The sequence below is a fragment of the Saccopteryx leptura genome, chromosome 2 (assembly GCF_036850995.1).
Source record: "Saccopteryx leptura isolate mSacLep1 chromosome 2, mSacLep1_pri_phased_curated, whole genome shotgun sequence".
In the NCBI taxonomy this organism is placed as follows: domain Eukaryota; kingdom Metazoa; phylum Chordata; class Mammalia; order Chiroptera; family Emballonuridae; genus Saccopteryx; species Saccopteryx leptura.
The window spans coordinates 381,508,460-381,536,419 of NC_089504.1; the positions used below are offsets into that span (position 1 = coordinate 381,508,460).

Genomic DNA, 27,960 nt, shown 5'->3' on the forward strand with positions numbered 1-27,960 from the left:
AAAGGTGCTTGGCCAGGCCGCTTGGTGAGGTAGCAGGACTATAGAGCTGTGTTCCTTGGGAGAAGGGAAGCTGGCTGGGAGAGGCAGGTGACTTGTATAAAGTCACATAGCTGAGCTGGTAAGCAGCATAGCTGGGATTCAAACCCAGGTAAGCTGGCTCTTAGTTCAGGGTTCCTTCCCCTTGGCCATTAGGGACTATGAGAGGCCTGCTGGGTATGCTGGACTGGTAAGTCCTCAGTGAGCTGAGAAGTGGCTGCAGTACCATGCGGGTTAACAAATAGGAAGTGTGTGAATATTTTATAAGCAGAAAATTGGCTAAGGTGCTTTTTTTGAGTTTGGAGCTCTTTCTTCCACAGCCTATCACACTATAGAACTTGCCCTGCTAGCAAACTGGGCTTTGGGCTTTACAATTTCATTCTTTTTTTTTCAGGGACAGAGAGAGAGAAGGACAGACAGGGACAGACAGACAGGAACAAAGAGAGATGAGAAGCATCAATCATCAGTTTTTTGTTTTGATACCTTAGTTGTTCATTGATTGCTTTCTCATATGTGCCTTGACCGCGGGCCGTCAGCAGACCAAGTAACCCCTTGCTGGAGCCAGCGACCTTGGGTTCAAGCTGGTGGGCTTTTTTGCTCAAACCAGATGAGCCCGCGCTCACGCCAGAGACCTTGAGTTCTTGAACCTGGGTCCTCTGCATCCCTGTCCGATGCTCTATCCACTGCGCCACTGCCTGGTCAGGCCAGGCACTTCCCTCTTAACCTCCATTCCCAGCCTGGTTTATCTTCTTCGTTCTCAGCTGCCACATTTACGTCTCCAGCTAAGGCCTTTCCTCTGAGCTATATATTTATGTCCAACTGTCGCTTTGACTACTCTACGTGGAAGCTCCTCTAAGTCACTTTGTCCTGGGAAGGTGACCTCTTCTGTGCACACCAAGTGCATGAACCAGAGGGCAGACAACCACCCCACTCCCAGACCCGCCAGACACAGGCCAACAGCAAGTTGATCTCACTTCCAAAAAACAATCCCAGAATCTACCTTCTTCCTAGCTTCAAATTGCACCAACCTGGTGAAAATCTCCATCATCTCTCACCTTGATCATTGCAATCACTTCCAGTCTTGTGATCTCTGTCCACTCTGGTTCCTCTTTACTTCATTCTTCGTAAAGTCTGCAAGTCTGAACCTGCCTCTCCCCTGCCACCAGCAATCCAAGGGCTTCCATTGCCCCTACAGAAAAGAAAAAACTCACCATGACCCACAAGATCCCACCCCGTGCAGCCTGGCCTGCCGCTCTGGCACCATGTCACCTCACTGCTCTTTGTACTCTGTATATCCAAAGGTCTTCCCCTTCTGGCTGCTGGGCCTGTGCCCATGCTTTTTCCTGTACACCTGATCAACGCCTGTTTCTCTTTTGGATCTGCAATCACACCCTGCTCAGGAAAACTTCCCCTGACTGCCCCTAGATAGCAACCCTCAAGTACAAACTTTTCTTGCTTCTGTCAACTGGAGTTCTAAACTTGTTCATGGGATGACCTAACCAGAGTCTGTCTTCCTCACTGGAATGTCAGCTCTTTGAGAGCAGGAACCATTACCATGGAGACCCTGGTGGATAAAGGAATGACTGTCTATTGTACTAAATCATTCTGGGGCAAAATTTACTTGTTTGACATAATTCACAACCTCCTTTTGGGTAGAAATGATCAGTCCTGAAAAATGCTTAGGTAGTTTCTGGTCCATTTCAATGAAAATTAATGCTCTTCTGGGAAGCCCACTCTGGCAGTTAAGGACCTGATATTTTTAAAAAATGTTTATTGATTTTAGAGAGAGTAAGGGGGAGAAGGAGAGAGAGACAGGAATATGGATCTGTTCCCATATGTTCGACCCAGGCTCGAACCAGCAACCTACCAACTGAGCCATTCGATGTGGGCGGGATCTGATCATTTTTTTTTTTTTTCTTTTTTTTCTTTTTTTTTTTTCATTTTTCTGAAGCTGGAAACGGGGAGAGACAGTCAGACAGACTCCCGCATGCGCCCGACCGGGATCCACCCGGCACGCCCACCATGGGGCGACGCTCTGCCCACCAGGGGGCGATGCTCTGCCCATCCTGGGCGTCGCCATATTGCGACCAGAGCCACTCTAGCGCCTGGGACAGAGGCCACAGAGCCATCCCCATCGCCCGGGCCATCTTTGCTCCAATGGAGCCTTGGCTGCGGGAGGGGAAGAGAGAGACAGAGAGGAAAGCGCGGCGGAGGGGTGGAGAAGCAAATGGGCGCCTCTCCCGTGTGCCCTGGCTGGGAATCGAACCCGGGTCCTCCGCACGCCAGGCCGACGCTCTACCGCTGAGCCAACCGGCCAGGGCCGGATCTGATCATTTTTAACCAGACGTTTCTTTATTAAAACATTGTATTTTCCTTCCTTCCTTCCTTTTCTTTCTCTTCTCTCTTTTCTTCCTAACTTCCTTTCTAAATTTATTGATTTAGGAGCAAAGGAGGAGGGGGAAAGAAAGAGACAGAAACTCTGATCTGTTTCTATATGTACCCTGACTGAGGGCCCAGTCGGCAACCTCTGCATCTCTGGATGACTGACCAACCCAGCTATCTTGCCAGGGCGTATTTTTCTTTTTTCAAAAACTTGTCTCGAGGAGACAAAATGACGCTGGAGTAGGCGGACGTACCAACATCCACCTCCCAGAACCAAAGTGGATTACAAACTAATTTTATGAACTATCATCTGGAAAAACCAACTTTGGAGTAAACTAAGAGGACTCTTCAACCACGGAACACTGAAGAAGCCACACCGAGACTGCTTAGTGTATCCCAAGGTTCTCTTTACCATGCTACAGTCGCAGAGCTCCAGGAAAGAGCAACCTGGTCTCATCTCTCCAGGCAGAGGAGAACAGAAGCTCCACATTCACGCATACTGCAAATAAATGGCTTTTCCAGTCTACCTGAATCCTTACCAGCTAGAAGCAGCGGTCATTGGGACTTGGACATGAGCTGCAAAGTATAGAATGGTGACAACAATTCCAGTGCCATGCGGACTTTTCCTGGATATGGACTTTTCCTGGACTCCTGCTCCCTGTGACAGCTCCTAACAGACTGAACTGTGGTTAGGTTGCATTTTTCAGGAATTTGGCATGGTGATGGGGCCATGTTGGACTTGGTGAACATGTTGAGGACACTACTCTTTTATGGATTCTTGCTGTATTGGCCAAGAGTTTGCTTAAAGGCTTTAATCACTGTAAAAAAAAAAATAGAAGACTGGATAAAGAAGATGGGGCACATATACACCATGGTATACTATTCAGCTAGAAGAAATGATGACATCGGATCATTTACAGCAGAATGGTGGAATCTTGATAACATTATGTGGAGTGAAATAAGTGAATTAGAAAAAACAAGAACTGCAGGATTCCATACAGTGGTGGGACATAAAAACGAGACTAAGAGACATGGACAGGAGTGGGGTGGTTACGGGGTGGGGGGGGTGGGGGGAGGGGAGGAGGGAGAGGGGGAGGGGGAGAGGGAGGGGTACAAAGAAAACTGGATAGAGGGGGACGGAGGATGATCTCTCTTTGGGTGATGGGTATGCAACAGAACTAAGTGACAAGATAACCTGGAAATGTTTTCTTTGAATATATGTACCCTGATTTATTGATGTCACCTCATTAAAATAAAAATTTATTTATTAAAAAAAAAAAAAGAAAACCCTGTAGTGGTACAATGGGTAAAGCATCGACCTGGAACTCTGAGGTTTCTGGTTAGAAACCCTGGGCTCGCCCAGTCAAGGCACAAAGGAGAAGCAACAGCTATGAGTTGATGCTTCCTGCTCCTACCCCACCACCTTTCTCTCTCTCCTCTCTCTCTCTAAAATCAATAAGTAAAATTTTAAAAAAATGATTTTAAGGAAAAAACAAACAAAAAAAAACTTGACTCGCCTGACCAGGTGGTTGCGCAGTGGATAGAGCGTCGGACTGGGATGAAGAAAGACTCAGGTTCGAGACCCCAAGGTCACCAGCTTGAGTGTGGGCTCATCTGGCTTGAGCAAAAAGCTCACCAGCTTAATTGGACCCAAGGTCGCTGGCTCAAGCAAGGAGTTACTCCGTCTGCTGAAGGCCCGCTGTCAAGGCACATATGAGAAAGCAGTCAATGAACAACTAAGGTGTCGCAATGAAAAACTGATGATTGATGCTTCTCATCTCTCTCTGTTCCTGTTTATTCCTCTCTCTGACTCTCTCTGTCCTTGTAAAAAAAAACCCAAAAACAAACAAACAAACAAAACCCTTGTGTTAGCCCTGTCGGGTTGGCTCAGCAGTAGAGCTTGGGCCCAGCGTGTAGAAGTCCCAGGTTTGAATCCCAGCCAAGGCACACAGGAGAAGAACCCATCTGCTTCTCCACCCTTCCCCCCTCCTTCCCCCTCTCCTTCCCCTCTGTCTCTCTCTTCCCTTCTGCAGCCAAGGCTACATGGGAGCAAAGCTAGCCCCAGCACTGAGGACTGCTCTATGGACTCCACCTCAGGGTTAGAATGGCTGCGATTGCAGTGGAGCAACGCCCCAGAGGGGCTGAGCATCGCCCCCTTGTGGGCATGCTGGGTGGATCCCTGTCGGACGCTTGTTGGGAGTCTGTCTGTCTGCGCACCCCACTTTTCATTTCCAGAAAAATAAAAAATAAAAAAAGGCAGAAACTTGTCTTAGGGCGTAACCAGGCAATGGTGCAGTGGATAGAGTGTTGGACTGGGACACGGAGGACGCAGGTTCAAAACCCCGAGGTCACCAACTTGTGCACGGGCTCATCTGGTTTGAGCAAGGCTCAACAGCTTGAGTCCAAGGTTCCTGGCTTGAGTAAGGGGTCAGTTCACTCGATCTGCTGTAGCCCCCAGTTAAGGCACATATGAGAAAGCAATCAACGAACAGCTAAGGTGCCACAACGAAGAACTGATGTTTCTCATCCCTCTCCGTTCCTGTCTGTCACTAGGGTATCTCTTCTCAGGTCGAGGCACTCTCGTCCCCTCTCAGAGATGGATAAGCTTGAGTCCCTGCTCTTGGGGGTATGGACAGTACGACAGCCAAATAAGCATAATGAAGATTAAGAGGCACTAGCTGTGTTGTCGGGGGAGAGAGGGGGCAGTTCTGCTTGTGTGTGGTAGGGAGCTAGGGAAATGAGGTTTCTATGAAAGCATGAGGAAGGAAAGAAAAAGCGTAAGCGTGAGGAAGGCTGGCGGCAAAGAGGACTTTCTTGAGAGCAGTTAATAGCAAGTGCAAAGGCTGTGGCAGCACCTTGAAATAATAGATCTTAGTGCTACTGCAGATAGGCTGGAAGGAGGAGCTGGCACGCGATTGGTGGAGGAAGTGCACCAGTTTGGTTTGGGACTGGTTAAGTTTGCCAGGCCTCCAAGCTGTACAAGCAGGTGACATTAGTGGACAGCTGGCTGCAGAGATGTGTATCTGAGGAGCAAGGCCTGGTTGGAGGTACAGATTGGGGATCTGAACTGGTGCTGGTGGTGACTGGCTGACGTCTTCCAGGTAAAGGGTTTATATTGGAAACAAAAAGTTACTGTTGGAATGAAGTTACTGTTGGTCCAGCTGCTGTAGGGCTAGCAAATGAGAATGAGAATGACCAGTTACTGAGGGGAGAGAGAAGGGCTGCATGAAAATCAGTGGAGCGTTTAGTAACCTTAGATGTTGCAGCAAGGCCGCATGTTATATTAGCCTCAGACCAGGTGGTGGCGCAGTGGATAAAGCCTCAGCCTGGGACACTGAGGAACCAGGTAGGTTCGAAACCCGGTGTTTGCTGGCTTGAGTGCAGGGTCACTGGCTCAGCTCCAGCCCCTCCCTCCCCAGGCAGGTATGAGAAAGCAATCAATGAACAACTAAAGTGATAACAACTACAAGTTGATGCTTCTCATCTCTCTCCCTTCCTGTCTGTCTGTCTGTCTGTCTGTCTCTCTCTCTAAAAAAGAAAGAGAAATGCCCTAAGCTCTGGGGATCATTGGCAGAGATTCGAGGCCAGGGGTGGTGGTGATCAGCAACCTTAGCATCGTTGACTGAGAAGTGGGGGGTCCAAGGTGGCAGCTCTGACTTTGATTTTGATCTCCCCTGATAGGGCCTCCAGACAGTCATCCAGAGGGACTTCTTTCCTGACGTGGAAAAGCTGCAGGCACAGAAGGAATACCTGGAGGCTGAGGAGAATGGAGACCTGGAACGGATGCGTCAGATTGCCATCAAGTTTGGCTCTGCTCTGGGCAAGATGTCCCGAGAGCCCCCACCACCCTGTAAGAGGACTCCTGTGATGGGAATACCCGCTGAACTGTTGCCTCAGGCTTGCTTTAATCTCCATTCCCTCTCTTCCCCAGATGTGACTCCAGCCACATTTGAAACCCCTGAGGTGCACACAGGCACTGGATTGGTGGGCCAGAAGCCCCGTGGCAGGGGCCGGGGCCTGGAGGATGGCGATGGTGAGTGAGCGGCCTCTTTCTGTCACCTGTTTGGGATTGACAGGGAATCAGTGGTCCAGAGGCAGGTCACATCTTGTACCTGAGTTGTCTCCTTGCCGAAATGGCAACCTAGTGGGTCAAAGAGCACTGGTCTAGGAGGCAGAAGATCTAGGTCCAGCTCCCAAATGTGGGCCAGTCTTCTGAGCCTCTGGTCCTTTTCCATGCTCTGGGAATCTTGCTTCCTATCTGTGTGCTGGCCTCTGCCTGGTGGGTTTCATAGAAGGCCTCAGAGGGTACCTTTTCTTGCTGTCTCCTTACGATGCCCTAGGGCCTCTGCACCTGTTTCTTCCAAGTTGGCCACTTCCCTTAAATAACGGCACAGCTCACTCCTCTTTCTCCAGGTTTCTTCTCAAATGTTACCCACTTAAGGAACCCTTCCTGACCTCCCAGAAAAAAGTCACATCACCCCTGATGCTCTGTGCTTTACTGTCTTGGTTTTCTCATCAAGGGACATGACATTTAAAGAGGCGTTTCTGTTTGTTTATTGTTTCTTCTTTCCACAAGAGCAAGTTCTTTTTTTTTTTTTTTTTTACAGAGCCAGAGAGAGAGTCAGAGAGCAGGATAGATAGGGACAGACAGACAAGAATGGAGAGAGATGAGAAGCATCAATCATCAGTTTTTTGTTGTGACACCTTAGTTGTTCATTGATTGCTTTCTCATGTGTGTCTTGACTGTGGGGCTACAGAAGACCGAGTAACCCTTTGCTCAAGCCAGCGACCTTGGGCTTCAAGCTGGTGAGCTTTTTTGCTCAAACCAGATGAGCCCGCGCTCAAGCTGGCGACCTCGGGGTCTCGAACCTGGGTCCTCCGCATCCCAGTCCAACGCTCTATCCATTGCGCCACTGCTTGGTCAGGCAAGAGCAGGTTCTTGATCTTGCTTATGTTGACATATTCTGCACTGGAATATGTAGTTCATGGTATGTTGTGTGTCTTCCACAAATATGCATAGAATAAATGAGTAAGTTTTTTCAACACATTTTCTGAGTTGTATATGATACATCTTGACTTTATGACGACATCTTTCTAGGGTAGAGCATTCAGAACCCTGTTGAACATAGGTGTACCAAATGCTACAAGATTTCCTCATGGGTTGTTCAGTGTTTTCACCAGTATTATGGTGCCAGTGCCCATACAGACAGACAAGATGCTGTTCTCTATTAGGTGCTGGTCTAGGGTGTGGTGTTATATGCTAACATAGTTGCCCTGTGTATTCACACAAAGATAGTGTTTTCTGCTTTAAAAGCTAATTCTTTTTGCCATTAACACAGTCCATTGCTCAAACCAGATGAGCCCGCATTCAAGCTGGCGACCTCGGGTACTCGAACCTGGGTCCTCCACATCCCAGTTTGATGCTCTATCCACTGTGCCACCACCTGGTCAGGCGCTGATTATTTTTCTTTAAGTACTTCTTACTGGTCAGTAAATAGAGGAGTCCTTTTAGTAACCTAAGTGGTATCATCATTGTTCATAGTTATAAATGAGAAATCTGAGGCTCAGGAGGCAGTAACTTCTGCAGATTTCACAGCTGGTTGTGGCATAGTAGAGTTTGAGTCCTCACTTTTCTGACCCTGGTCTTGAACTTTTAGCCACTTTGCTTTGCACAGTCTAGCAAGTATTAGTAGGTGGTCAAGATTGTCACTAGGTTGGCCCTGGTCGGGTAGCTCAGTTGGTTAGAGCATTGTCTTGAAGTGCAGAGGTTGTTGGTTCGATTCTCTGGTTAGGGCACATACAGGAACAGATCAATGTTTCTTTTGTGCTCTCTCTCTGTCCATTTCTCTCTCACTAAAATCAATTTAAAAAGAAAAAAAAGGTGCCTGACCAGGCAGTGGCGCAGTGGATAGAGTGTCGGACTGGGATGAAGAGGACCCAGGTTCGAGACTCCGAGGTCGCCAGCTTGAGCGCAGGCTTATCTGGTTTGAGCAAAAAGCTCACCAGCTTGAACCGAAGGTCGCTGGCTCCAGCAAGGGGTCACTCAGTCGGCTGAAGGCTCGCGGTCAAGGCACATATGAGAAAGCAATCAGGCCCTGGCCGGTTCGCTCAGTGGTAGAGCATCGGCCTGGCGTGCAGAGGTCCCGGGTTCAATTCCCGGCCAGGGCACACAGGAGAAGCACCCATCTGCTTCTCCACCCCTCCCCCTCCTTCCTCTCTGTCTCTCTCTTCCCCTCCCACAGCTAAGGCTCCATTGGAGCAAAGATGGCCCGGGCTCTGGGGATGGCTCCTTGGCCTCTGCCCCAGGCGCTAGAGCGGCTCTGGTCGCAACAGAGCGGTCGCCCCCTGGTGGGCGTGCCGGGGGGGGGGGGGGGGGAGATCCCAGTCGGGTGCATGCGGGAGTCTGTCTGACTGTCTCTCCCCGTTTCCAGCTTCAGAAAGAAAAGAAAAAAAATAAAATAAAATAAAATAAAGAAAGCAATCAATGAACAACTAAGGTGTTGCAATGCGCAATGAAGAACTGATGATTGATGCTTCTCATGTCTCTCCATTCCTGTCTGTCTGTCTCTGTCTATCCCTCTCTCTGACTCTCTCTCTGTCTCTGTAAAAAATAAATAAATAAATGAAAGTTTAAAAAAAAAAGGCCCTGGTTGGTTGGCTCAGCGGTAGAGCATCAGTCTGGCATAGAGAGGTCCCAGGTATGATTCCCGGTTGAGACACATAGGAGAAGTGAAAATCTGCTTCTCCACCCCTACTCCTCTCCCTTCTCTCTCTCTTTTTCTCTCTCTTTCTTGCCCTTTCACAGCTATGGCTCAATTGGAGCAAGTTGGCCCCGGGCACTGATGTTGGCTCCATGGCGTCTGCCTTTGGTGCTACAAAATGGCTCCGATTTAAAAAAAAAAAAAAAAAAAAAGGTTCCGATTGCAACGGGGCAATGGCCCCAGATGTATAGAGCATCGCCCTGTAGGGGGCTTGCCAGGTAGATTCTGGTCAGGGCATATGCAGGAGTCTGTCTCTCTGCCTCCCCACTTCTAACTTAGAGGAAAAAAAGAAAGACTATTACTAGAGTGGAAGAAGAATCTCTGCTCCTGACGGCCTTGCTGAAGTCTACACTGCCGAGCACAGTGTAGGGACACCCCTCGATGGGGATGCCACTTCTGATGGCAGCTGGGGTTGTGGCCCAGTGCCTGTGAGGCCCTGTCCAGAGCACTATATCATACGGAGTCCCTGCCATCGGACCCTTCGATAGGTTGGGAGGCTTAGGTGACAGTCAACCACCGGTACCATAGGTATGAGGAAGGGAGGAGCAGTCTGGGTAAGGGAATCCCAGGGATGGAGGGAGAGCCTGGGCTTTGGAAGCAGGTAGTACAGGACTAGCATAGTTTTGTTGGGGGAAGTCCTGCTATGATCACCTATCTGCTCTATCTCTAATGCCTTGATGGTCCCCTTCCAGTCAGACAGCACACTTCTCTTGGCTTCCAGCAGATGAGGAAGGCTCCTAAGGGCTCCCTAGGCAGTTGCGGGGGGGGTGTTGATTCTGCCAATGGGTGGGGAGTTCTCTGTCAGTGTGGACTCTCACAGACAGACATAGGTCCAGGTGTGGGGGTTCTATCCTTGCTGGTAGGGCGTTGCAGGTCCCAGGACCGACAGACTGCAAAGTGGCATTTATGCCACTGATGGTTCTGTGTCACCCCACCTGTACCCATGAGCAGGAGAGGTAGGAGAGGAGGAGGAGAAGGAGCCCTTGCCCAGCCTGGATGACTTCCTGAGCCGGTACACAAGTGAGGACAACGCCTCCTTCCAGGAGACCATGGAGGTGGCCAAGGAGAAGAGCCGGGCACGCCATGCCTGGCTCTACCAGGCTGAGGAGGAGTTTGAGAAGGTATCCCTGGGTGCAGGGTTAGAAGCACCCTCTGTTGGGGCGGGGGAGTCCCAGAGCCAGGGCACAGTGCCTGGGGGCTCTCTGACCCTCACTTTTCCTCATGTGATGCAGAGGGAGAAAGATAATCTTGCACTCCCATCGGCAGAGCACCAAGCCATTGAGAGCAGCCAGGCCGGTGTGGAGACCTGGAAATACAAGGCCAAGAACTCGCTCATGTACTACCTAGAGGGTGAGCAGGCGGTGTGGGCGGGGCTGTGTGTTTGGATCTGGCTTTCAGAGTGTGTCTGTGTTTCTTGCATTCTGGGCCTCGGGGGGTCCTGGTCTGTCTCAGAGCAATTCAGTCTATGTGTGAGGTGAGTGAGGGAGTGAGGCCCTCCCCAGCTGTGTTCAGGTTTTGTGTTGTGGAGACTGAAGTAGGTTCCATGCTTCACTCAGCGGGGAGTGACTTGTCCTCTCTTAGGACCAGAACATGGGGTGGTGATGGGACCTTCCCACCCCTCTGACACCTGCTATCCTCTCTCCTTGGTATGCCAGGCGTCCCTGATGAGGAGCAGCTATTTAAGAAGCCCCAGCAGGTGGTACATAGGAATACACGCTTCCTCAGGGACCCCTTCAGCCAGGCCCTGAGCAGGTCTCAGCTGCAGCAAGCTGCTGCCCTCAATGCCCAGGTGGGTGGTGGGAGCCAACAGCAGGCTGACTATGTAAAAATAACCTCTTTGGTCTTGGCTATCACTCTTAAATTAGGACTGTTCTTGGGCTTGGTGGAGCTCAGCAGTACAGAGGTATTTGGGCCCCTGTGTGGCAGGGTCCTGAGTCTTCTCGACCCATGTGGTCTTCCACTGGGGTGCTGTTTTGGTCAGAAACATTCTGGGGGTGTCAATTCCCTTGGGGGATAAGGGCATGAGACAGTGGCTCTGGGGGTCATGGGGTTGAAGAGTAGGAGACAGGAGGTAGAGAAATTGCTCTAGAGGCCTTTTTGGAAGAGATCAGAGCATAGGCACCCTACAGGTACCTGAAGTCAGTGGTCCCTGAAAGTACCCTGCGTGGGGTGTGGCCAAGCCTTGCCCTTCGTGGAGGTGGGGTACCGAGGGCAGCTTTCTTCTTTGGGTGCCTGCTCTGACAGGTCCTCAGGGTCTTTGCAAGGATCAGAATCCTCCCTCTCTTTCCTCAAGGGTGCTATGAGCCCCAGAGCCCTGACTCCGCCCTGCGTGGGAGGGAAGTGTTTCCACTGTGTTCCTGTGCACTTGCCCGTCTGCCAGTTGGGGCCCCCTGACACTAGCCTCTCTGCTTGTTCCAGCACAAACAGGGCAAGGTGGGCCCTGACGGCAAGGAGTTGATCCCCCAGGAATCCCCTCGAGTTGGCGGATTTGGATTTGTTGCTTCCCCTTCTCCTGCCACTGGTGAGAAATGTACCTGCTGGCCCATCTGGGGGACGGCCTGGGGAGCAGAGGCTTGGTTGGCCCTGGCCACTCTTGGCGCTCCTGTAGAGTCTGCCCCTCACCTTGTATGACTCAAGGACCCAGTGTCCCATCCACAAGAGCAGGGCTGGTCTTAGGCAGACTTGACCTGAGATGTGTGGGGTCTGGTCTGTTTAGCTGGGGGGTCACACTCCCTCACTCTGAGCTGGGCAGGACAAACTGAGTTTGTTGGAAGCAGGGTGTTGGGGCTCTACTGGACAGACTGGTGTGGTGAGCATGCTGAGGGGAACAGGGGGAGGCCTGGGACCTGATCTGCAGTTAGGGCAGTGTAGTTCAGTGGGTGCCAGGCAGGCATCTTCCTAAGTGGAAGGCAAACCATTGCCTGCAGGAGGTGGGGTGCACCTGGGGCCTCAAGGGGCCATGCCTGGCCTGTGCGGAGTAGGCAAGATAGGCCTTGGGCAGCTGCAGGATTGTGCCTCTTTCTCAGGCTGCCCACCTCCTGCCACTAGCCTGGGCTAGGTCTGGATGTCCCCTCAGCCCTGAGGTAACGTTTTCTTGTTCCGGGCCTCACGTTAGCAGGTGTACCGTGCTTACAAACGTAAATCCACAGAGCACTGTAAGAAGGCGTCTCTGGGCCTCAGCCCTGCGTCTTCTCCCACAGAAGGTATATGAACCATGGGGACAGTCTCGCAGTACACATGCTGTCCCTCTGCCCTTCCATGCGCTGGCCCTTGCACTCTGGGGAGCTGGTTGCCATGGCACAGGCTAGGTCATGTGGAAATGCCACAGGTGTGCCCAGGATCCTGGGCGACATGAGAGCTCTCGAAGTCCCTGTCTCTTGCCTTGGGGTGAAGTACCATTAGCGACCCCTAGGAGGCTTCCCTGGCCCTGTGCTAGGAAGGGGGAATTTCTGTGTGTGTGTATGTGTGTAAGAGAGAGAGAGGGAGAGAGACAGATAGGGACAGACAGGAAGGGAGAGAGATGAGAAGCATCAATTCTTTGTTGCTGTACCTTAGTTGTTAATTGATTGCTTTATCATATGTGCTTTGGGGCGGGGAGACTTCTGCAGACCAAGTAACCCCTTGCTCAAGCCAGCTACTTTGGACTCAACCAGATGAGCCCACGCTCAAGCTGGTGACCTCGGGGTTTCTAACCTGGGTCCTCTGCGTCCAGTCCGACAGTCCAACACTCTATCTACTGCGCCACCTCCCGGTCAGGTGGAAGAGGGATTTTCTAACCCAGCCCAACTTCTCTAGGGAGCCCCCCTTCTCCAAACTATAGTGGCCCATGTCTGTAAGGGCCTGGGCCTGCCTGGCCTTATAGTGGCCTTGATGTTTCCCTCTCAGAGGACTGAGAAGCCAGGGTTCAAAAGTCCTGGGGAAGGAGAAAGGGCCAGCTAGCTGCCAATTTGGTGGAATGTGCATGGGGTTCGGGGAGATGGCTGTGGTGGGAGGGAGGCTGCATCCTGACTTGGCCTCCCTAGCCTGAGGTGGCTGTGGGTTCTCCATCTGCAGGTGTGAACGAATCCCCACTTATGACCTGGGGGGAGGTTGAGAACACACCATTGAGAGTTGAAGGATCGGAAACCCCCTACGTGGACAGGACACCAGGGCCAGCCTTCAAGGTGGGTTGTGGTGAAGGAGCACAGGTGGGACCCCAAGTGGATGGGTGGTCTTCTGACCACTTCTGGCTCAGTGCACAGGGGTTGGCCTAACTGCCGCTGGTCAAAGTGGAGCTTTGAGAGGACTATGATGACAGGTGGGGTGGACTGGACCCTTGTGGGTGGGCAGCCAGCCTCACTGGTTGGGGACGTTTTTGCATTGTTGGGATCATGGGGGCCGTGGAAAGAGGCAGCCCTCCAGCAGAAAGGGACTGCCTGGCTAATGGCAAGCTGACACACCCACTTTGTAGATCTTGGAGCCTGGCCGCAGGGAGCGTCTGGGGCTAAAGATGGCCAACGAGGCTGCTGCCAAGAACAGAGCCAAGAAGCAGGAGGCCTTGCGGAGAGTGACGGAAAACCTGGCCAGGTGAGGGGTGCTGAGCCTTGTGGGGGTTTCTTCCTGCTCCTGCTTGGACCCACCATTCACAATGTGGACATTCGGTCTGTAGGACAAGCCCAGGGGTCCTTTGATGGCTCCTGGCAGCTCTTCTGGTCCAAAGTGAAGCCCTGTAGGAACCCTCTGTATCTTTGCTTCAGTCTTCTCTTAGACACATCTCTAAGAGGCACCTTTAGACCTTTTGTCCCCTAGCTCCTGTCAGTCCTGTGAAAACAGCTGCCATCATTCCCCTTGGAGGAAGTTGGAGCCCACCCCAGCCCCCTAGTTAAGGCATCCTTAGCACTTGACCTCAAGTTAGGCTGGTGCTCTCAGCCCAGAATGACCACAGGTCTCCTGTGTGTCTTCTTGTGGAGTTGTGGCAGGATCTGCTGCTGGCATTGCCCCATCCAGCCTAATTCTACCTCTCTTGCTCACCGCCTCCACCCCAGCCTCACCCCCAAAGGCCTGAGCCCAGCCATGTCTCCAGCCCTGCAGCGCCTTGTAAGCAGGACAGCCAGCAAGTACACAGATCGAGCCCTGCGGGCCAGCTACACACCATCCCCAGCACGCTCAACCCACCTCAAGACCCCGGCCGGCGGGCCACAGACCCCAACGAGCACACCAGCTCCTGTCTCTGCCACGCGCACCCACCTCAGCCAGGACCCAGCCTCCATTACGGACAACCTGCTGCAACTCCCTGCTCGGCGCAAAGCCTCAGACTTCTTCTAGGGCTAGGCCTGGGCTGGGCTCATGGGAGATTCTTGGAGCCTGCAGGGCAGCTGTCCAATCAGCAGAGAACTCCGGCCTTCTGGGGACCCATGCCCTGGCCAACAGCAGTGACTATTCCAGGAGCCACAGAAGAAAGGTGCCATGTCACAGCCAGGCTGGCACAGGACTCACCCCATGGCTCTTAGGGTGCATCCCAGGTCTCATCTGGTACTCTTTTCTATGGAACCCCTGCCCGTTTCTATTTAACCGTAATTAAAGAACACATAGCCCAATCTGTAGGGCCATCTCTTTATCCCGCCTCCTTCACGGCCCCAAGGCCGCCCTCCTACTTGCATCGAGGTCTCAGGACTGTGGGCCTCCTGGGGAGGAAGCTGCTGTGTGGGGTGACCCTCGGAGGGCCAGGGTGTCTGGCCCTTCCTGCCACCACCTGTGTTGCTTTCTGTGGCACTGCTGTACTTCTGAACCAAGCTCACAGCATGTTGATTCCCTACTCTGTCCACCCCCACCCCAAGTTCTATTCCCCTGAGAGAGGGACAGAGCCATTGGGAGTTCAGCCTCTAGGGTTCACCTGGGGCTCTGGGTCCAGGTCTGCAACCTCTCCAGCTAGGCCTGGCCTGCATGGTTTGCTAGTACTGCATGGGTCCTACATGAGTGTCAGGCCACACTGTGGCATCAGGGACTTTGCCAGTGCCCTCACCATGACCTTCAAGAGACTGATTTATAGGTCAGGTAGGGCAGGGGTATCTCCATCTGCCTTTCTCTCCTAGTGCTCCAGGCACTGCCATCTATAGGCTGCTGAGTCATCCATCTCCCCTCGTCATTTCCATCCGTAGTAATCCCAGGTAACAGTAACCCAGGCCCCAGTGTCAAGCATTGGAGCCTGGCTCCTTGCAGACCTGACAGCACCACGTGCACCACCAGCCAGCACTTGCTTGGCAGCCTGAGCACATTGGTGCTCAACTGCCAGGAGGCCCAGAGCCAGCTTCTTCGCATGGGGGTGGGGACCAAGACTGTGGCTGCTTGCCAGATGAGTCTCTTCTGGCCTCAAGTGGGGTCAGATTGTGCCCTTGGGGGGCTTGCTGCTCAGGGAGCCAACCTGGAATCCCTCAGACTGGAGTTCTGCTTTGAGCACACCAACCCCGCATGAGGCCATCTTCCTGGGTACCTTTGCATCGGCCCTCTTCTGCCCTTCATGAGTGCCAATGTCTTCTGGAGGCTGGCGCAGGGCCTTCTGCCTGCCTGGGTACCACTAGCCTAAGCTCAGCAGTGAGTCCCTGCAAGCTTCCAGGGCCGAGCCCTGGCTGTGCCATGTGACCCATCAAGGGGGTTGGGGGTGGACTTAGCAGGTAAGCTTGGACCAAGAGCAGGGACTAGAAAACATGCGTTTTCATGCTTTTCCTTCATAGGGAAGGATGACCTTGGGCCTGAGGGTGCCCCCCAAGAAGTGGGATGCCAGAGGTTTGAGGGGGGGTGAGTGAGATGCAGAGAGGGACACTGCCTGGGCAGTGCTTACCACTACCTAAGGCCAGGTGCTTACCACTTCCAGCACTTGGCTGGCCTATTGGGAGTGTGCCCTGAGGGTGACAGGTGACAAAATAAGACTGCTGTGTGGGGCCGTCAGGGTGTAGTGGAGAGGGTACAGATCAGACGTCTTGGCTGAGGTTACCTGCCTGGTGGGTGAAGGGGGTCCTCTGGAGGGAGGGCAGGAGAGGGAAGAAGAGAACTTTGAAGAAGGGCTGTCTGAGGGAGTGGGCGGGGGTCAGAGAGGGCTGTGCAGCACCTGAGGTGGGAGACATGCATCTATCTATCCAGCCTTGAAGGCGCTGGGCGGGGGCAAGTGAGAGGGAGACCAGTGGTGGCTTGGCAGATGGTCTGTGGCTGTGATCTTTTTGCCCATGAGATCTCTCTGTGAATACCTTTGTCTGAGCACCAGTCCCTGGACCCCTATGCTGGCTGAGTCCTGGATAACAAGACTCTTCAGGGAGCACTCTCAATGTTTATTTACACTTTGTGGTTTATTGAATTGTCAGTAATTACTGTTTTTGCTCCTAAGTGGAAGAAAGCTAATAGAACGTAATCAAAATAGTGGTTTAATTGACAGATTTTACTTGTTCCTTGCACCTGTGCCTTCTTCAGCTCCTACCTACCTACTTAGTTTATGTGGGCACCACCATGTACCACACCTCCCAGCCCTTCGCATCCTAGGTGCCTGCCTTCCCCATCTCAGCTCCGGAGATGTGATGTTCTTTGGCCCTGGAGGTCTCGGCCAGCCTGTCCTCCTTTTTGTTCTCATTCTCAGGTGCCCCCAGCAGCCGGTGCTGGGTTTTAGCCCCCAGCTTGTGATCGGGCCGGTGCTCGGGCCGTGAGCCTGGTCGGGTGTCTAGTTTGCACTCGGCCCGGTACTTGCCCTCACCCTCCCTCTTGAAGGAGACAGAAGACAGGGCTTTGGGCTTGGGGGGCTGCAACCACGAGTGGCTGAGGATCTCGTCGATGTGCAGCCGCCTGCTGACGTCCGGCTGCAGGATACGGTAGATGAGGTCCTTGCACTCACCCGTCAGATTCTTAGAGCGTGGGAAGTCCACACGGTGCTCCTTCTGGATGCGCAGCATCTTCTTGATGTCAGAGTCATCGTAGGGCATGGAGCCACAGACCATGATGTAGAGGATCACGCCCAGGCTCCAGATGTCATAGACCTTGGGCTGGTAGGGGATGCCCTGGAGGACCTCAGGGGCCGCGTACGCTGCTGACCCACAGAAGGTCTTGCTGAGAATGATGCGCCCGCTGCAATCACGCAGGCAGCGCTTGGAGAAGCCAAAGTCAGACAGCTTGATGTTGAAGTCCTTGTCAAGGAGAAGGTTCTCGCACTTGAGGTCTCGGTGGACGACATCCAAGTCATGACAGTACTTAACAGCTGAGGAGAGCTGGCGGAACATCTTGCGTGCCACATCCTCGTGCAGGGCCCCCCGGCACTTGATGAATTCAAGGAGGTCGCCCTGGACGCCAAGCTCCATGACAATGTAGATGCGCCCATCCGAGGTCTCGAAGATCTCATAAGTCTTGATGATGGAGCGGTGATTGACAGTTGCCAGGATGTCCATCTCCCGAGGAAGGAATCTCTCCACAAAGTCGGTGGGTGTTTTCTTGCGGTCAATAATCTTGACCGCCACATTGAACTTGAGGCGCTCGGAGTAGGCTGATTTGACTTTTGCGTAGGAGCCCTTTCCAAGACTGATGCCTACGATGTAACCCTTCTTCCTTAGGACCGTGGCATCGTCCATGGTGCCAGGAGCGGCCGGCGCCCTCTACATCCCCTCCCCACGTGGGCCAGCAGGCATTGTCCTCATTTACAGCATGGGGAGCTGTCTAGCTGGGCTGGCCTGGACCTGTTGAGGAATGCTCAGCATTATCTCCATGTGACTTCAGCATGTGAAGTCATAAAGCCAGGCAGCCAGGAGTGGGGACTAGGCTGGGGGGAACAGGGCCCCTGGAACCCTGGAAGCCAGGCTGACCTGGCAGGAGTGCCCACTCCCTACCCACTGGAAGGAAGCTGGCACCCAGGACTGTGGTAATCTGTCCTGCTTCTCCTCGCCATGGCTTACCTGTCACAAGTCAGGCCCAATGTGGGGGCTGCCCAGGTCCATCTGGAGCACCAGCCCTGTGCTAGTTTTCTTCTCCTGGCTGTGGGGACTGACCCTGCTTTGGTTCCTGTCTCACTAAGGCCAGTTTCCTGCAGCTTCTTTGGGGTGTGAAGAAAACTGCATCTAGGGCTTGTGTCCTCGGAACTGGCAGTGCTTGGGAGGGACTGCTTTAGTCTGGCCAGCCTGGTGGTGGTTCCAAGAGCAGCCTCTGTTTGGGGCAGAGAACTAGGTGGATGAGTGCTGCTGCCGCAGTGAGCAGGACATGCACGGGGTGGAAGGACAGGAAGGGCTCTGGGGTGCTGCAGGTCCCAGGTTGGCAGATGAGTTCCAAGGATTGGGGCAGGCCTGGAGGCTGAGTCCGGCTCCAGTCAGGTAGAGGAGGTGATGAGGCTCCCAGGTAGAGAAGAGCCTGGGGGAGGAGAGGGCTTGTTCTGAGAATGGCTGAGTCTAACAGGCAGGAGGGAAATGGAGGTAAGTTAAGGGCCTTTCCCTGAATGATAGAGAGCCATTGCAGGGCACAGGGCAAGAAGAGCTGTGACCCAAGTCACATTTAAAGATGGCATCATAGAGAATGGACTTCGGGGTTAGTGGAGGCTGGTGCCTTTGCCTGGGCAAGAGGAGGTGGGCCTGGAAGTCTGGGGGACAGAGAAACAACAGTGTCCAGTGTACTGATCAGCAATCAGGCAGGGCCCTGGGAAGAGCCTTGGTGCTGGGGTCCTGGCGATGCTGAGGGCCAGCAGCACCCAGAGCATCAACTGTTAAGCCCAAGCACCTGGCTGAGAAGAGGTCCTATATTATGTCAGTTTGGGTTTTGTGAGGAATGGCATGTTGTAGCTGTTGGAACCCTGGGAAAGTACATTGTTCGCATCTCTCAGATCGCCTTTTGAGCTTGGGAGCAATGTGAAAACCCTCTTTAAGGGTACATGTGTGGTGTTCTGCTTTGGAAAATAGGGTCTCCTCTATACATCCCTTAGATACTTTGAAAGCCCTGCTATTAATTTGTTTTCTGTCATAGGCACCCCGTGCCCACATGTAGCAAATTGTCAGAACAGGTGTGCCATGTACTCTATTCAGAGGAGAGGGAGGAAGTCTGTGTGCGTGGCTAGGGGCTGAGATGGAGCTGGCAAGCAGCTTCACCAGTAGGGCTCCACCATGGTGACAGGAGGCAAGACATGACAGGCGATGTAACGTATTGACCAGAGCATGGCCATGTGGATGCACCTGGAGCACGTGAGGAGTACCCTGTGTCTGGAGCCCCATGTGGAAGTTGGTAGCAGCAGGGCAGCCAGAGTACAGGTGCCTGGCGGGAGTGACTGGTCTGGGCAGGATGAGCCCACAGCGGGCAACTAGCATGAACCTTCAGCAGCCAGGCCACTTTAGGGCCCGCTTTCTCCTGGGGGCTCTGTCTGGCCTAAATGACCAGTACTTTACTCCTTTGTGTCCCAGAAAGGGCTGGCTATGAGAATTTGCAGGTCAGGGCTCAGTTCTGTCCTCACAGCTGGGTGAGGATGACTCCCCAACTTTCTTCTGTGCCCCAAATGTTCTACTTGGAGTAATCCTGCATGTCTTCCTTCTTGGCTGACTCTGCTGACACATTTTGTGGATTCTACTCCCCCATACCCTGCTCTTTCTTGGACAGTGTGGCCTCTTTGGTTTTTTTGTTTTGTTTTGTTTTGTTTTGCCTCTTTGGTTCTTGGAGGAGGCAGGTCTCAGCATCGTGCAGGGGTATAAAGCAGGTAGCTTTGTCCAGGATGTGCATGCCGAGGCAGGAACTCTTGGTGTGTTGGAGGCAGGAGCTTAGGCTTAATGGTTGATGCTCTGGGTGCTGCTGGCCCCCAGCATCACTAGGACCCCTGGTGTGTAAGCCTGGACCAGGGGCCCTCCAATGGGACTCCGAACTGGCAGTCCTTTGGGTCAGAGACCTGCAGACTCTGGGAATGCCACTCTTGAGCTATGGTTTCCCTCATAAATTTAGTGCCCACTTGTCCATTCACCTCGTAGGCTTTTGAGGGTCAGGTCCAGGTGCTGGAGTACACTGATGAACTAGAAAGGGCTCATGCCTTCCTGGAGCCCAGACGTCAGGGAGGCTGAGTGTCACACCAGTAATTGTGAATGCCCCATATTGACTGTGTTGTGACACCAAGGAACATGAAGCGATGACAACAGAACTGGGGACTGGACTTGGAAAGACTGGAAAGCTAGGGAAGGCTGAAGTTGTAGGAGTTAGCCACATGGAGGAGGATGAGGACTGCTAGTGTACAGGATGGCCTGAATGGACAATGTGTTGAGAGCGTGCAGCGCTGGGAGGGAGGGCGCACTGGGCCACAGTGTCCATGCCAAGGGTCCTGATTTTAAAGGCTTTAGTGGGTCACTGAAGGGGTCTAAACCAGGAACGAGCCCCGTTCATTGGGCAGCTCACAGGACTGACCTGCATATTTGGCTACCTGGGGAGGTGTGGCTTCAGTCACCCACTGCTACTCCATATTGTGTGATTCAGGAAGTCCTCTATTCTTTTTTTCTTTTCTTTTTTTTTTCTGAAGCTGGAAACGGGGAGAGACAGTCAGACAGACTCCCGCATGCGCCCTACCGGGATCCACCCGGCACGCCCACCAGGGGGCGACGCTCTGCCCACCAGGGGGCGATGCTCTGCCCTTCCGGGCATCACTCTGTTGTGACCAGAGCCACTCTAGCGCCTGGGGCAGAGGCCAAGGAGCCATCCCCAGCGCCCGGGCCATCTTTACTCCAATGGAGCCTTGGCTGCGGGAGGGGAAGAGAGAGACAGAGAGGAAGGAGGGGGGAGGGGGGGAGAAGCAGATGGGCGCTTCTCCTGTGTGCCCTGGTCAGGAATCGAACCCGGGACTTCTGCACGCTAGGCCGACGCTCTACCACTGAGCCAACCGGCCAGGGCCAAGTCCTCTATTCTTTCTTTTCTTTTTTTTTTTTTTTTTTTTTTTTTGTATTTTTCTGAAGCTGGAAACAGGGAGAGACAGTCAGACAGACTCCTGCATGCGCCCGACCGGGATCCACCCGGCACGCCCACCAGGGGCGATGCTCTGCCCCTCCGGGGCATCGCTCTGCCGTGACCAGAGCCACTCTAGCGCCTGGGGCAGAGGCCAAGGAGCCATCCCCAGCGCCAGGGCCATCTTTGCTCCAATGGAGCCTTGGCTGCGGGAGGGGAAGAGAGAGACAGAGAGGAAGGAGGGGGGTAAGGGGGGAGAAGCAGATGGGCGCTTCTCCTGTGTGCCCTGGCCGGGAATCGAACCGGGACTTCTGCACGCCAGGCCGACACTCTACCACTGATCCAACCGGCCAGGGCCAAGTCCTTTATTCTTGCTGAGCTGTCTCCCCACCTGGAGAGCATACACTAAGAGCTCCTTCCTGCAGCCTCTACCGCCTAGGCCCTCTTGCCACACATTGCCCACTGCCTTGAGGACTGCAGCAGGCTGCAGAGAGGACCGCAGAACCCCCATCCCAATTCTACTCCATCGTACTCTGCAATTCCACTCCACCACCAGTCAAGTTGCATGGCTCTAGGCTCTTGGAGCCTTTAGTCTTACTATAATTTTTTTAAATTGTATTTTAGAGAGAGAGAAACAACAATTTGTTGCTTCACTCATTCATGCCATCATTGGTTGATTCTTTTTGTGTGTGTGGCAGAGACAGAGATAGTCAGAGAGAAGGACAGATAAGGACAGACAGACAGGAAGGGAGAGAGATGAGAAACATCAATTCTTCATTGTGGCTCCTTAGTTGTTCATTGATTGCTTTCTCACAGCAGACTGAGTGACCCCTTGCTCAAGCCAGCGACCTTGGGCTCAACCTGGTTAGACTTGCTCAAACCAGATGAGCCCGTGCTCAAGCTGGCAACCTTGGGGTCTCGAACCTGTGTCCTCCACATCCCAGTCCAATGCTCTATCCACTGCACCACCGCCTGGTCAGGCCATTGGTTGATTCTTGTATGTGCCCGGACCAGTGATCAAACCTACAACCTTGGCATGTGGGACCACACTCTGATCAACTGTGCTACCCACCCAGAAGCTGGAGCCTTCAGTCTTCACTAAAAAATTGGGTGGTTACTCCAGTATTACTAGGGCCTGTTCTGTGCCTGGTCCCTGGACACTCACTGGTCTGTTCTGGGTGAGCTCAGCAGCTGGCTGCCGAGTACTGTTGAGGCTCCCAGAAGGCCTTGTTGGAGGCCATGGACCCTTGGCTGAGCCTGGAGAAATGGGCAGGGTCTGCAGGGATGCATCCACAAGCATGAGTTAACATGTACATGTGGGGTATGGGGTTGAGGGAAGAGTCCGGGAGGCCAGGATGAGGCCAGACCTGGGAGGACCTTAAGGCCAAGCACTGGGACCCTTCCCTCAGCAGAGGAAGCCAGACTGGGTGCTGTGGGAGGCGATAGCAGGGCAGGGACAGAGGCCTTGATGGTGGCTGAGCAATGACACACAGGAACACGGAGACATGAGGACACAGTCTATATGAAGGTGGCTGTGGGTTGCGTGGCAGAGGGCTGGTCCGGGCTACTTGCCAGGTCTCACTTCTCACTGAAGCCTGCAGGTTGGAATCTTCCCAAGAAGATGTGGGGGAAGAGGTGAGTCTAAAGGCTCCTGCCCAATTTTTTTTTTTTTTTTTTTTTTTTTACAGACAGAGTCAGACAGAGGGATAGATAGGGACAGACAGGAATGGAGAGAAATGAGAAGCATCAATCATTAGTTTTTCGTTGAGACACCTTAGTTGTTCATTGATTGCTTTCTCATATGTGCCTTGACCATGGGGCTACAGCAGACCACGTGATCCCTTGCTTGAGCCAGCGACCTTGGGCTCCAGCTGGTGAGCTTTGCTCAAACCAGATGAGCCCGCGCTCAAGCTGGCAACCTCGAGGTCTCGAGCCTGGATCCTCTGCATCCCAGTCCAACGCTCTATCCACTGCGCCACCGCCCGGTCAGGCGGCTCCTGCCCTTTTAGTGGCCTACCACATGAGGCTGTCAGAGTGAGTGCAGGGCAGGGAGAGAAAGGGCCATCACAGCAGAGGTGAGGACTGCACAAGGAAGGGCCCTGCAGAGCATGGTGGTTGGTGATGCAAAATGCAAGCTTGCTCCCACTGTGGGAGACTGATGGCTGCAGGGTCCAGGCATGCATTGTGAGGATACCTGTCCTGTCTCTTGCTCACTGGTATCAGCTTATCCACTCTGGCAGGGAGCATCACGCCTGAGGACAGACTGAGAGTATAGGGAAACAAACCGGGTGTGGTCAAGGCCACATAGTTGTGGGACAAGCAGGCTGGAGTATGGCTAGGCTGTCCAGCAGCGCCCTGCTTCCCCTGGGTCAGGGGGAATGATCACAGGGTGGGATGACTCAGGGCACCATTGAGAACTGGGAGCCAGGTGAACACAAGGGAACTCCCAGTGGACAGAGTAGAAAAACTAAGTTGCCAAGAGAGTCTGAGAAGCTGGTCCACTGCCCTCTGCAGGTCTCTCCCCACCAGCAGCCTTGTGGGTTCTCTTCCCACCCTTCCTCTACTGGCAGCCACCTTGCCCTCCTTGGTCCTGTCTTCTCCATGTCCCCTCCCCCCAGCACCATACTCATGGCTTCCCTCTTTTTTTTTTTTTTTTTTATATTTTCTTTATTGATTTTTAGAGAGAGAGGAGAGAGAGAGAGAGAGGGAGAGAGAAGGGGGAGGAGCAGGAAGCATCAACTCCCATATGTGCCTTGACCAGGCAAGCCCAAGGTTTCGCTTTTTTTTTTTTTTTTATTTATTCATTTTATAGAGGAGAGGGTGGAACAGAGAGAGAGAGAGAGAGAGAGAGAGAGAGAGAAGAGACAGAGAGAGAGAAGTGGGGGAGAAGCTGGAAGCATCAACTCCTATATGTGCCTTGACCAGGCAAGCCCAGGGTTTCGAACCGACGACCTCAGCATTTCCAGGTCAACGCTTTATCCACTGTGCCACCACAGGTCAGGCCAAGCCCAAGGTTTCGAACCGGTGACCTCAGTGTTCCAGGTCAACGCTTTATCCCACTGCGCCACCACAGGTCAGGCCCATGGCCTCCCTCTTGATGCAGCATCTTCCTCATTCAACGCTCTGCGCTGGTCCAGGGTCTGAGGTCATGGTCAGGGCTGGGCACAATGAGATATATTTTCCAAACTTGGGGGGTGGGTGGGGTGGCATAGGATGGATACTCTTATTGGACGACCACAGTCAGCTCAGGCAAACACATTCACCTTAGAGTCTGCACTAATATAGTGATTTATTGCCCTTTACCATGTGGGTTACCACGTTCAAAGGAAGGGAAAAGAAATCGATAAGAAACAGTTGCTCATCCAGTACTATCTTCCTTCACTGGCTTGTCCCTTGGCTTTTTAGAGCTCAGGCTCGAAGCTGTGAGCTCGGCCTCATTCCCTACCAGCCCATGGGCCATGAGAGGCTCAATCGGTGTGTGTCTCAGGAGGCTTCAGGGAGCCCCCTGCCACTGGCTCCTTGCTTGGCTGCTTATCTGTGAGCCTAAGGTTCATGGTCTGCAACTGGTTTGACACCTGCATTTCCAGCCTATCCTTCTTGGATTTGGACTCCTGCTTCATGTTGGGCTGTGCCTCCTCCTGGGGCTCTGGCTTGGTGACAGCCTTCTTGGGGAGCTCAGCATCTTGGGGGCTCTCTCCCTCCTTGTTGATGGCTGCAGAGGACAGGCACTGGGCCTTGGGCTGCACCCAGCAGTGGTTGAGGATCTCGTCGATGTGCAACCGCCTGCTGACATCTGGCTGTAACATGCGGTAGATGAGGTCCTTGCACTCACCCGTCAGGTTCTTGAAGCGAGGGAAGTTAATGCGGTGCTCCTTCTGGATGCGCAGCATCTTCTTCATATTGGAGTCATCGTAGGGCATGGAGCCACAGACCATGATGTAGAGGATCACGCCTAGGCTCCAGATGTCATAGACCTTGGGCTGGTAGGGGATGCCCTGCAGGACCTCGGGGGCCGCGTACGCTGCTGACCCACAGAAGGTCTTGCTCAGTGTCAGGTGGCCACCATCATCCCGCAGGCAGCGCTTGGAGAAGCCAAAGTCAGACAGCTTGATGTTGAAGTCCTTGTCGAGGAGAAGGTTCTCACACTTGAGGTCTCGGTGGACAATGTCCAGGTCATGACAGTACTTGATGGCTGAGGAGAGCTGGTGGAACTTCTTGCGAGCATCATCTTCATGTAGGGCCCCCCGGGTTTTGATGAACTCGAGGAGGTCACCCTGGACTCCGAGTTCCATGACAATATAGACTTTGCCATGTGATGTCTCGAAGATCTCGTAGGTCTTGATGATGGAGCGGTGGTTTAGCATGGTCAGAATCTCAATTTCCCGGGGAAGGAATTTCTCCAAGAAGTCTGTGGGGGCTTTCTTGCGGTCGATGATCTTGACTGCCACATTGAACTTTAGACGCTCAGAATAAGCGAATTTGACTTTTGCAAATGAGCCCTCTCCCAAGTTTATCCCCATGATGTAGCCTCGTCGCTTGAGGATGGCAGCGTCATCCATGGTGCCAGGAGTACCCAGTGCCTCTGAGGCTGCCCTCTACATCTGTGCAAGACGTGAGCCAGCAGTGTCCTCATTTACACTGTGGACGGAGGGTCCTCTGGGCAAGCCTACTATCCCTGCCTCCTAGAGGCCCAGACTCTGGAGTGGAACGTTCAGCATTGTTGCCCAGGTGATTCAGTGGGTGAAGTCATAAAGGAGGAGTACCTTGGGGAATGAGTCTCTCTCTGGCTTAAGCCACTTGGACTTGGAACCCTGGAAGGTCAGCCAGTGGGCTGGACCAAACCAAAGGCCCACAGAGAGTGGCCCTGCACTTAGTTGGGACTCAAGATAGCAGGGGTTTTGGGGACACATTGGTCTGCCCATGCCTCCAAACCCAGAGCCAAGACTGCTTGTTGAGTGGTGGGAGTGATTAGTGCAACTTGGGAAATCCAGGGCAAGTGGTTGTATCAGTCCAGGTCCCTGTAGGAAACAAGACATACTCTAGTTGGGGCAGTCTGAGAGTTTAATAAGGGCATGGTTTACAAAGGAGGGAGCAGAGTGTAGGAAACCCCAACAGTCACATAGTTCTGGAAGAAGGGAGGGATGATCACAGGAACCTGGAAGGGGTAGTTTAGGGAGGGTGACCTTGAGAGAGGCAGTTACCTTAAGTGGAGACCACAGTGACCCCACAGACAAGGAGCCAGGGAGAAATGTCGCTGATCTTTTCCCCTTCCAGTCCTGGAAGCCCTTACCTGTGTCCACACAGGTGGCCTGCCAGCCATGCAGCAGGGTGAGGGTGGAGGTGGATCAAGAGGGAAAAAGACTCCAGGCCCAGGGGTTTCTGTCTTTAGGAGGCCAGGGCTCTGCCTTCTCCTGCATGGTTTGGCTGGACTCTTCACCTCCTTGTACCTCTTATTCCTCATCCAAACCTTTGCCGGACTGTTTCTATGACAGTGACTCTGTGCAGGGGACAAATGGCAGGAATTTCTTCTCTTGGCCATGTGTTCCCCCTTGGGGTTCTGTCAAGTTGGTAGCCTTGGCTGGGCTCCCAGGGCAGATCTTGGGCTGGGGCATTAGCTGGACCTGGATCTTGTTTTGAGTGCCATCAGCTGCTCCCGGAATGCTTCCTGAGGACGATGCAAGTGTTGAGATCAGCAGTGACCAGGGACTAGTTTCTGCCAGGAGTAGAGGCCCTCTGCTGTGACAGCTCCTTGCACTTGCTTGGGACCATGCCCTTAGAAGCAAGAGCAGGCAGGTCTGGACTTGCTTTGGGTTTAACCTTGGCTATATCTACCCAGAGGGAGTGGGTGTGTATCTCTCAGATGACCCCGAGTGTCCCAGGATTAAGAGACATTCAGGAGAACCATGGCTTGTGGGAGCTTTGAGAGGACTGCTCCTGGGGAGTGAGTCCGTGGTGCTAGAGGTGGGGCAGGTAGGGATGGGTCTTCACCAGCCTTGGCCTTTCTTCTGTCTCTACTCCCACCATTACCCTCTTTTCCAGCCCTGACACCCTGCACCAGCCTTATGAGCATGACTGTTGGCTCTTCCTTTGGACAGTTTGCTCCTCTCTCTCCTGCTGAGAACACCCTATGTGCTGTGTCCCCTCTCCCCTCTCATGGTCACCTTGTTCCCAATAACAGGTGCAATGTCAGTACTTAGAGCTTTGTCCCCAGTGGCTATCTTCATCAGATGTGACCTGATGTGGCAGCAGCTCTGTCCAGTGTTCCTTCCCTCCCCCATTGTGTAGGCAGGGCCCTTCCTCCAGAAGCCAGCTTTACTACAGGGTCTCTAGAATCGGGGCTTCCCTGTCACCTCTCCTTATATGACACTCCTTTAAGCTATTTCCTCATCTATCTGAAACATTTTCAGTTGTGTGTGCCGATGAAATCACACCTACCTGTGCCTGACAGCACTGATCCTCCTCCTTCCCCACCTCCTCAAAGATAGTCTGGATCCTTTCAGTTTTCCTCATCCTTTTCTTGCAGCCCTTCTCTCCTGTTTTTTTATTTTTTATTTTTTTTACAACCCTTCTTAAAAAGGCCACTTTAGGCAGCACTCCTCGGCCTCTGACTGGACCTCGGCCTGCGGGTATGCAAGGTGTGAAGACCTTTTGTGTCTCTGTTCCTCTTGCTCCGTCTGAGTTCCGTCCCTCTCCTTTCACTCTCCTCCCCGTGGGCCACCCACGGTCCCTCGGGTCCCCACCTCTTGGCCCATTGTGCCTCGCCCCTTTCCGCGTTGGTCATCTTGGCCCCATTTCCCCTCTCCTACCGCCCCTGTCCTGAGCCCTACCGTAAGGTTCCACTACCAAGCCCCACCTCTCTGTTTAGCCAATGGCACACCTC

General features: G+C 53.1%; 3 protein-coding genes across 6 annotated transcripts in view; 1 reads left to right on the forward strand and 2 right to left on the reverse strand.

Moving 5' to 3' along the window:
* Positions 1-14,748, forward strand: part of LOC136392787 (splicing factor ESS-2 homolog) — a 39,097-nt gene extending 24,349 nt beyond the window's left edge. For 3 of the 4 annotated variants that reach the window (XM_066365386.1, XM_066365387.1, XM_066365388.1), the window contains 9 exons: positions 6,100-6,268; positions 6,350-6,451; positions 10,131-10,300; positions 10,412-10,529; positions 10,835-10,968; positions 11,598-11,700; positions 13,233-13,342; positions 13,630-13,745; positions 14,204-14,748. In XM_066365386.1, coding sequence (XP_066221483.1) covers positions 6,100-6,268; positions 6,350-6,451; positions 10,131-10,300; positions 10,412-10,529; positions 10,835-10,968; positions 11,598-11,700; positions 13,233-13,342; positions 13,630-13,745; positions 14,204-14,483 — 1,302 coding nt within the window. In that variant the 3' untranslated portion in view covers positions 14,484-14,748. The remainder of the gene's footprint in view (positions 1-6,099; positions 6,269-6,349; positions 6,452-10,130; positions 10,301-10,411; positions 10,530-10,834; positions 10,969-11,597; positions 11,701-13,232; positions 13,343-13,629; positions 13,746-14,203) is intronic. The other variant, XM_066365389.1, reaches the window with a different exon arrangement.
* Positions 14,749-16,684: 1,936 nt separating this feature from the next.
* On the reverse strand, positions 16,685-17,761 carry LOC136393840 (testis-specific serine/threonine-protein kinase 2). The gene has a single exon (XM_066366489.1). It carries the CDS (start codon positions 17,759-17,761, stop codon positions 16,685-16,687), a length of 1,077 nt encoding a protein of 358 aa, XP_066222586.1.
* A 6,470-nt stretch (positions 17,762-24,231) lies between these two features.
* On the reverse strand, positions 24,232-27,881 carry LOC136392789 (testis-specific serine/threonine-protein kinase 1-like). Its single transcript, XM_066365390.1, has one exon. It carries the CDS (start codon positions 25,637-25,639, stop codon positions 24,548-24,550), a length of 1,092 nt encoding a protein of 363 aa, XP_066221487.1. The 5' UTR covers positions 25,640-27,881; the 3' UTR covers positions 24,232-24,547.
* Positions 27,882-27,960: the final 79 nt, after the last annotated feature.

Coding starts and splice junctions, on each gene's coding strand:
- LOC136393840 (XM_066366489.1), bottom strand. CDS start 17,761: ATGGACGATGCCACGGTCCTAAGGAAGAAGGGTTACATCGTAGGCATC.
- LOC136392789 (XM_066365390.1), bottom strand. CDS start 25,639: ATGGATGACGCTGCCATCCTCAAGCGACGAGGCTACATCATGGGGATA.